Below are 10000 nucleotides of genomic sequence, written 5' to 3'. Positions count from 1 at the left end.
ATTTCTCCTCACAGATTGATCTAGAATCTGAATTCTTCCTCCTTTATGACTCAGTCTGCTGAATGTCAGGATTAATACACAGAAGATCCAGCGACACCACACACTGTAGATCTCACTCTTTCTATACATCACTGCCAGCATTCCCTGTGTGTGTGTTTTTGTTGTGACCAAAAAGATGTAACGACTTTCTACAGAGGAGCTGACACTGACGTACAATAAAGTGTGTGTGTGTGTGTGTATACAGAGTGCGCGTGGGGTAGATTACATGAGTCTGGGAGCAGACGACATCATCTCCAGAAAACTACACCGTCTTTCTCATGATATTGTGACGATGAAATAAAGCATTTATTACAGAACACACACACACACACACACACACACACACAGGAAGGCGTTTCTTTGAGACAGACAATGGAGAGAGAAGGGCGTGAGGGCTGAAAGGGTCGAGTCCACGCTTAGCTGGAATGCTTGAGTCATTACAGACACCCGAGAGAGGAGAGAAAATCTGAGTATGAGAGAGAGACAGAGAGAGAGAGACAGAGAGAGAGAGACAGAGAGAGTAGGAAGGAGGGAAAAAGGAAAAGTATGCAAGGAGAAAGAGAATAGACGAGGATCAACGAGGAGAGAACTGGAGTAGAAAAAACAGAGCCAAGGAGAGTTAGAAGGTCAGAAAAGGCCGTGTAACCTGATTGGATGAAGTGAAAGAGGGAGAAATAAAGCTGCTTTATCGTCGCTGTTAACCACAAGATGGCCGCCGCGAGGGTCCTGCTGTCGTCCGGGACGTACGCATAAATTAACACAAGGCATCTGATAATGTAGTGAAAATCTGAAACCTGCATGAACAGCGAGGGCGGGATAACGGAATCACGCAATAAACAAACTTCTACACAGAGAGAGAGAGAGAGAGAGGGTGAGAAAGAAGGAGAGAGGGAGGGAGAGAGAGGGAGAGAGAGATGGAGAGAGGGGGGTGAGAGGGTGAGAGAGAGGGAGAGGGTGAGAGAGAACCCGAGACTTCCTGTTCAAAATGGTGTGAAAACATGAAAGCTCTTATTCGGGTCTGCATTCGAGGTAAAGTAACCTGTGTGTGTGTGGGTGTGTTTTAGGTGATGATGACATCATTAGTTTCCACACACACACACACGAGCGTGTGAAATGGGAATGTTGAGATCTCCACACTCCAGCCCCGAGCGAGAACCATCACCCGACTGTGGGCAGATCTCAGAACCAGCTCACAATAAACCAATGACACTGAACTGGAAGAAAGGCGGAGCAACAACCAGAGTCCATCTCAGATTTCCTGTGACCTTTAACGTCCAGATCCTCGACCTGACGCCGATTCACATCGCAATTCAACGTCACTCACTAATTATTCGGTTTAACGGCGTATCTTTTCAGCATGGGGTGGAGCACAACTGGCTTCAGTTCCTCTAAACAGCTGCCCGAAAGCCTGAGGTCATCGACAGAGGGAAAGAGAGGGAGAGTAAAAGAGAGAGAGAGAGTGTCGAGTTCAGCCAGCGTGACTCAGAGTCAGTTCAGCGGTCACTCTGAGATCATGGAGAAGTGAACAGGAGAGAGAGAGAGAGAGAGAGAGAGAGAGCCCTGTGAGGCAGAGTGACATTGCAGTGGATCTTTTTTCCTTAACAGAAGAATGATCTGCTGGAGCAACCAATCCGAAGACGAAGCAGAACTAAATATATATTTTAAAAAAGGCCACGCCCATAAGCGCAGACAGTGCGAGGCGACAAACAGCCAAACCGCAGGAGGACCACGTGACTGGTCAGTTGACAGATCTGTGGATCAGGGCTGAGAGATCCTGCGGTGATCCGGGTTCTAACATGATCACCTTGTTCAAAATTTCCAAAGGAAAAAAAAACAAAAAAAAACAACTCAGATGTTTTTCAAGAAATCGTTCTGGACTTCCCTTGAAGGGTTGGGCGGAGGCTCTGAACTGCGGCGGTCAGAGCAGTACGATTTGAGGGTCTGAGAGTCCAGAAGGGAAAACTTGGACGAGGGTGTCCATGCGCCCGTGAGCGCACGATAGAAACGCATTTTAATCAGCATTTTGAAGACGGTGAGGTCACCATCCCATCACACACGGTGACTGACCGTTAAACCTCGCCTGCTCTAAACCTCACGGGATTCAGGGGCGTGACGCTTTTCATGTTCTGATAGGAGGTCAGATATGCAGCTCGCTGGACGGACATTTAGAATTGAAAATTTTAATATTTGAGACAGGATTGTTAACATGAGAGTCATGACACATATCCAGGGGTCAAGCAGGAAGGAAAGAATAAGCAGAAGAAGAAAAATGAGAGAGAAAAAAAACAAAACAAATTTATTGAAAAACATTAGCAGCAAAGCAGTGTCCGGTTACTAAAGTGACACGTCCCAGTGGTCAAATTTGCCATCCAAACTCTCCACACACGGCTGTTTGATTATTTAGGTCAAAGTTTCAAAAGCAAGCCTGACCGTGTGTCCCGGCCTCTCCCCTTCGCCAAGGGCTTCATTAATAATCGGCCTACGGCGCGACGCCGGCCTGCTGACCGCCTCAGTGTCGTGCACCTGCTGCTTTCAGCCTGTTTCACTTCCCTAAACACTCAGCTTCCACAATTCAACACCGACTTTCAGCTTTAAAATAAACCAGACAGGAAGGGGAAAAGGGGAGGTTTTTTCATCAGAGCCACCGTACAGACGAAACGAATAAATCCAGGGAAAAGAAATATGGAGAGAGAGAGAGAGAGAGAGAGAGAGAGAGAGAGAGAGAGAGAGAGAGAGAACAGAGCTGTGTCCAGCTAGAAGGGATAGATGCTGGTTTACGTTGGAAAGAACCAACAAGAATGAATGAATGAATGAATAAATAAATAAATAAATGAATAAATAAATAAATAAATAAATAAATAAAATCAAACACCACCATGTCCAGCTGGACACAACTTTGTCTTCTTGAGAAAAAAAACAAATAGATAAATTAATTAAAATAAAATAATAATCAAGTAAACCAGCACCAATCCCTTCCAGCTGGACACAACTCCTGAGAATAAATAAATAAAATAATAAATTAATAAATATAATAAAATACAATTATAATAAATAAGATTAGAAATAGAATTATAATAAATAAACTTTTTTGTGGAAAAATAAATGAAAATGATAAAATATACAAAAATAGCATTAAAAAAAAAAAGAGGAAAAAAAAAAAACAGGAAAAGAGCAATCCCTTCCAGCTGGACATTTTTTTTTCCTTTTTCCTGAGAAAAAATAAATAAATAAATAAATAAATAAAAACAAAGAAGCATCAATCCCTTCCAGCTGGACAACTTTTATTTAAAAATAAAATAAAAATAAAATAATAATAGTAAAAATACGTAAACCAGCACCAATCCATTCCAGGTGGACAATTTTTTTTTTCCCCCAAGAAAAAATAAAATAAATAAAATAAATAAATAAACCAGCAGCAATCCCTTCCAGCTGGACACAATTTTTTATTATTATTTTTTTTTACGTATCCTTGTGCTTTGAAGTGAGATGACGAGGCCGAGGAAGAAGGACGGATGCGGCGTTTAGACGAGATCGTGTTATGACAAGAAGATCTATGATCTCACTGAGCAAACAAAGCCAGAGTTTCAGAGACAAAGTTCAGTGTAGAGTCATATTCACCGTCCAGCGCCATCCGGGACGTGAGACCGTAGCTAGAGCAATTCGACTAGGTTAGGATATTTGTAACATGAGCAAAGCTGCTCGTTCTCGTGTCCTGATGAAGACGAAGGCAAAGATGAAGAACGTGACATCACCTACACAACCCGCAATTACTCAGAGCTGACTTAATGATCTGTTGTTCAGCCGCGAGAGTCTAACACACGCTAAGGAGGAATGGGGCAAGGTGGCGAGCTTCAGCTTCACATTCATCCAATTTTGTGTTTAAAAAATAAACAAACAAATAAATAAGTAGTAGTATCTTTACCACACTGAATTATCTTTAACACACTACAGTTTCATTTCCAAGCTGAAAATAGATAACACAATTCATGCATTTCTGCAGAGCAATACAAGATAAACTAAAAAATAAATATTTATAAGAATATATTTAATTGTGGATGGAACCATGTCAAGTGCCTTCACTCCAGGTTAAAAATAAAGAAACCTTTTTCCGCTTATTTACTTCCTCTGAATATGATTTAAATTCTATCCAACCATATACATATACACACATATATACATATATATATATAAAAAAAGAATGGCTACTTACAGTTTGACATGCCGCTGCTCAGTGTCCACTCTGGCAAGTTCCTCTTCCTCTACGTCGCTCTCACCACCCGAGCTGCTCTCGGTGGCGTCGGAGTCGAACTGCGCCTCCGCAACCCGCAGGCTGGTGGCGCTGCTCTGGTGCAGTTTTGCCAGCTCCGAGGGTAAAGAGCTGTCCTTAAGGAGCTGGGAAAAGGTGTCCCGTCTGCAGGAGGAAGAGGAGGACTGGGACACGGTGTGGTGCAAAAAGCCGGTGAGCTGCTGCTTGACATGACGCTCAACCTGCTTGGCCTGAACTACCTGAAGCCTCTTGCACAGGCGCTGTAGCCGTGTCGAGATGTCAGCCTGCCGGCGCTGGCTCTGCTGCGCTCGCTCGCGGAGGATTAGCGCCTCTACGCCAGAAGAAGGGGAAGGGGAGGATGGAGAAGGGCTACGTTGGCACAAGGTTGAGCTCTGAGAGGCATCGACTGGGACACTGTTGGCACTACTCGTCTCAGGGAGTGCTCCAGCCATATCGGCGTGGGACCAGTCACTAGAGGGCGCTTCAGATTTGAAGTGCGGATTCTCCGGAGAGCCATTGACTCCTGTATCTTCCGGCGCTCTGCTATGCAAATCATCCAGCTCTCTCGCGTGCTTGGAATCTGCACTCGGCACAAACACCATCGGGATCACATCACCGGACTTGGATGACAGCGGTAACAAAGCTCCAGCACCGGTGGGAGGTTTAGCGTTGTCTCCGTTCAACGGGGCCACGCTACCTTTCTCGGGCAGCGCGGTGCTGGGCACGGCAGCCTTCTTGGCCAGTCCGTTGACCGGGACCATTGCGCTCCCACCTCCAGCTCCAGTTCCTGCTCCTCCTCCGTTGACGAGGCTCTTCGGCTGGCCGCCGCTCAGCGCAGTACGTAGAAGCAGATCTCCGTTCAGCAGGCCTCGGCTCTTCAGCACCGACGGCTTGATCAGGACGCCCTCTTCGGCTACAGGACCGACATGCGAACACAAATAGGAGGCCACCAGCGGCTGTAGCTTGCCCAGACTAAGCGGCTCCGACAGCGACTCCTTGCCGTTGCAGCAGTGACGACAGTTGTCCTCGTGGTGACGCTTGCCGTTGGTGCTCGCTGTATCAGACGGGGAGATGGAGGACGACAGGAGAAGGTTGGTGGAGTTGCCGTTGCTCTCTGCAGCCAGTTTGAGGCGGATGTGGCGGGCTTCGGCCGGGGCGTCGGTCAGAGCGGGCGCCATCGCAGCCATGCAGGGCCGCAGTAAGGGCACAGCAGCCTGCTTCTGCACTCGTCAACGCCAGCCCACCTACAGAGCCTGAAACAAGAAGACTTGGAATGGAGTTTTTTTTTTTTTTTTTACACAATACAAAACATGCAGTTATCCTTAACCAGCTGTTTATCAGCTGGAGATTAAGATGGCACTCCCCATCTCTCACAGTCAAACTCAGCAAGTTAAGGACAGGTTATGACTCAATGAGAAGGTCTCTCGCCTAATAAACCTCATTTTCAAAAACACAACCTCAATCGCTTAAATATTCCACCATAAAAGTGGCACATATTTGTGTTTGAAACAAAAAACATTAAGCTTGTGCAACAAGTTTAACTGGTTGTCTTACTAACTGGATATCATACAAGTCTAAAGTTACAGAAAAAGCCAGTTATTACTTACAGCTGGCCTCTAAAACTGGTGGACAGAACAAAAACTCAGTGACCTTAAAACAAAGGAATCCGCTGAGTTGTAGGATGGATGTTAATGAAGGGGGGGAAAGCCTCTACTACTCTTTAAGCTTATATAAGCGCAAGCTATCCCTTTACCTCCTCCCCTCTTTCCATCTCCTCTTCAGCTGACCATCTGTGTTAATGGAATTAAGGATGCGACTTTAAGTGGACGAAGGGGGTAATTTGTGCTTACCAATACACACACACATGAGTCACTGCTCTTTAAAGGGAAGCTCCACCCGGAAACATGTGAAATGTGTGTATGCTGAAAGATTTGTGATGATTCTATTGATAATTTCTTGATTTTGTGCCACGTTTTTATTATTTCTGTATAATAATTCACACTGACGATGCAATGACTATGGGTTATTTTTTTACGATTTGAAAAACAAGTGGTAACTCATTAACGCTTGGCTTCTCGTCTCATTTTCCAGCAACGTCCTCAATTAATGAGGAAACAACATGAAAAACAAACAAAAAAAAAACATCGGACTCCATGATGTTCCATAACACGATACAGCGAAGCTGCACGGCGACTCGGCTAGTAATCGTTAGATTATCATAAAGCTTTTGAAGTGGTAGCAGGCGAGGAGCTGAAGTAACGGGATGACATTAAAGCGCCGCTGCATCACAATCAACAGATGGAGCTGAATCGGGGTTAATGCTGCGTTCCATGTGCCTCGCCGCATTCGATTTGTGAAGTGCAACACGGGTGCCTTGGTGTTCTGCCGATGACAGACGTATATTTACAGTACAGTGGCTGTTTGAGGTCTGATCTAAACATAACACACACACACATATCCATTATGTCTGATTCTGTGCACAACCTGGAAGATGAACCTTCACTGGACACGTTGATCCCATGCTGGAATTTCAAACTGATAGGGCATTTTATTTACATGTACCGAGTTACGAGCTGCATAAATCCCACTGCACCACTATGGATATTCCCGATCCCAATCCCACGGCACCGTGGGTAATGCAGGAAAAGCATTAAACCAAAGTGAAAACATGCTAACGAAGGAAATCTAAATTCAAAATATAGTATTTTCGGTACCATAAACATGACACGCCACTAAACCTCCTGTCAGTTGTTCATGGGGAATTGTTAAGCATGTAGTTTAAGGTGATGTTTTTGTTAATTAGCAAAGGAGGGTGATGAGAGGCAGATTTAATATGAGGTACTTCAGCCTGATTTGATTTAAATGGGTAGAAAAGATGATGATTAAACTCCAGGAGGGGTAAATGGGAATAATAAGAGTGAAAGGTGAGGATAATGTTGAACAAAAGAGAGCAGGATACAGTAGCAGAGAAATGGAAGAGGAGGCCATGCAGCTCTATAGCCGCCGTGTGCGGCATTTCAATCAGCTCCACTTATGCAACAGCCTTATGCACATCTGCTCGCCTTACTAACGTGGCTAACTGGCGGAAAATTCATTAGAAAAATACTCTCTCGCTCTCTCTCTCACACACACACACACACACACACACACACGCTGGACATTCTGGCAAATTGTAAACTGAAAGCAAATTAAAAAAGACGAAATAAATAAGCAAAGAAAGCGGGTTAAGTTCGTTACGCCTCGCGGTGTTTCCGCCTCACAAGAGTTTCACAGGAGATTGTCTTCAATAAACAACAAAGGGCTCGGGTTTCAACTCAAACCTTCATTTCAGCTTATTTAGATGCTTGGTCAGCTAGCTAACACGACAAGAACAAAAATGGCTAGCTGCAGTGTGTGTGTGTGTGTGTGTGTGTGTGTGTGTGTGTGGCCCAGCCCAAGGCGAGGTTGAGACGGGCTAGCGTTAGCCATAACCCCGCTGAGAGACAAGCTAGCTCTCTCTCTCTCTCTCTCTCTCTCCACACACACGACTTTATGTGTGAAATGACTGCAACCCCACAACCCCACTGCACTGTAGTAATATACACATACTCTTTGAACTGTAGGTAATAAACACACAAACAGGGTAAACAAGTCCTTGACCTTAATTTCGCAACGCATATTGTTTTAGCGCATTAGCCGCTCCACCAAACTAGGTAGCTATTAATATCACACACACACACACACACACATTATCAGAGGCTGGGAGTCATTTAAAAGGCACAGGACATGAGCTGGACATCTCCTGGTAATGGAGTTAGGACATATTTAATCATCTATAAACCTTCAGTTATATTGTATATTTAGTTAAAAATAAAGAAGCTCCTTACACAAACACACGCACACAAATATATGAAACGTTGCATATATGCACGCGCGCGCATGCATGCATGATTATATATATATATATACATACACATACATACATACACACACGTATGCATATATAAATATATATATAAAAGATGTGGGTAGGAGCTTGTGTTGTTTTTTAGCGCGCTAAGCTGCACTTGTACACTGACTACAGTCTAACACAAAGAGAAAAAAGGAGGAACCTACCACGTGACGGGCGCGAGGGAATTTCGGCACAACGATTCCGCACTCGTTTCAGTATAAAACGCGTGCACTCTAAAGAAAAAAGGCCCAAATAAGCAGTAGACCAAAGCAAACAGGCTTCTGGATCATTCCTGGCGCGTGCGCCGCGTACAAATCCCCTTTCCCGTTCTCCGTGAAGCCGCGCTTTCATTCACGCGCCCTTTCGGTCTGGTTCCGTGATCACGAAATGGGCGAAGCTGACGAGGCTGCAACCTCGCCGTCCGCTCGGCGCGTTCAACGCAAACAAAAAAATGCACTTTTCCATACAACGCCAAACGATTTTTCTGAGCCTCGGGTGTAAGATCCGTCACTAAACGTCCTTATGAACAGGGTCGATGCGCTGAAGATCACCGATTTCGGGATATTTTTGAATCATCGTTAGAGGGAGAAGCGCGCGGAAGATGGCGGCCGGTTCATCTCTTCTCCTCTCCACCGCTTTGGCCAAACAGCGCACGCAGAGGCGGGAGAAGACATGCCTCACGCGCCGCCGCCGCCACATTACAAGCGCGCGCGCACATGGGCCGCCAGAGGGCGCGAGCGTGTCCTTTTTTTTCTTTTCTTTTTTTTTTTTTACCGGAAATACGCGTTGTTAAATTGGCCACGTCCCAAACCGCACTCTGCCCTCCTCAATAGTGTGCCTCCACACCACAGCCTGCCTGGGCCTGCTATTAGGACGTAGGCTATATGACCAAAAGTTTGTGGACACCTGACCATCACACTCACCTGTGCTTACATGCTGTTATGTGTTTGTGTAAGGACACTTGTGATGTTTTATATTATATTATATACACTATATTGGCAAAAAGTTTTGGGACGTCTGTCTTTCCATGCACATGAATGTAATATGGCGTTGTCCCGCCCTTTGCAGCTAGAACAGCTTCAACTCTTCTGGGAAGGCTTTCCACAAGGTTTAGGAGTGTGTTTATGGGAATTTTTGACCGTTCCTCTAGAAGAGCATTTGTGAGGTCAGGTATTGATGTTGGACAAGAGTCTCTGCTCTAATTCATCAAGGTGTTGAGGTCAGGACTCTGTGCTGGCCACTCAAGTTCCTCCACACCAAACTCACTCATCCATGTCTTTTGGACCTTGCATTGTGCACTGGTGTGCAGTCATGTTGGAACAGGAAAAGTCCATCCCCAAACTGACCAATGTCTAACCAATGAAATTGTGCAAAATGTCTTGGTGTGCTGAAGCTGAACACCAGGAAGCGGTCATCCCCAAACTGTTCCCACAAAGTTGGGAGCATGAAATTGTCCAAAATGTCTTGGTATGAAGCTGAAGCATTAAGAGTTCCTTTCACTGGAACTAAGGGGCCGAATCCAACTCCTGAAAAACAACACCTGAACTCAATGATTTGGAGGGGTGTCCTTTTGGCAATATATTTTATAAATGGATTAAGTATATGTAAATATATTTAATGTCCAGATCATGTTGTAAGAGTGAGGAGGTCTGGGGTTCAGTCGGTGTTCCACTTCATCCCAGAGGTGTTCAGTTGGGTTGAGTCAGAGTCAGGGCTCCATGCAGGATACTCAAGTTCTTCCAGTCCAACCTTAATACACCATG

General features: G+C 45.1%; 1 protein-coding gene across 1 annotated transcript in view; it reads right to left on the bottom strand.

Annotated features, from left to right (window-relative positions):
- Positions 1-8922, bottom strand: part of kansl1a (KAT8 regulatory NSL complex subunit 1a) — a 21613-nt gene extending 12691 nt beyond the window's left edge. Inside the window, exons 1-2 of the mRNA XM_058406453.1 lie at positions 8402-8922; positions 4250-5559 (exon numbers count right to left, since the gene is read on the bottom strand). Coding sequence (XP_058262436.1) covers positions 4250-5493 — 1244 coding nt within the window. The 5' untranslated portion in view covers positions 5494-5559; positions 8402-8922. The remainder of the gene's footprint in view (positions 1-4249; positions 5560-8401) is intronic.
- Positions 8923-10000: the final 1078 nt, after the last annotated feature.

The sequence above is a fragment of the Hemibagrus wyckioides genome, linkage group LG13 (genome assembly GCF_019097595.1).
Source record: "Hemibagrus wyckioides isolate EC202008001 linkage group LG13, SWU_Hwy_1.0, whole genome shotgun sequence".
NCBI classification, from domain to species: Eukaryota; Metazoa; Chordata; class Actinopteri; order Siluriformes; family Bagridae; genus Hemibagrus; species Hemibagrus wyckioides.
This window is presented reverse-complemented; position numbering and strand designations above follow the sequence as displayed.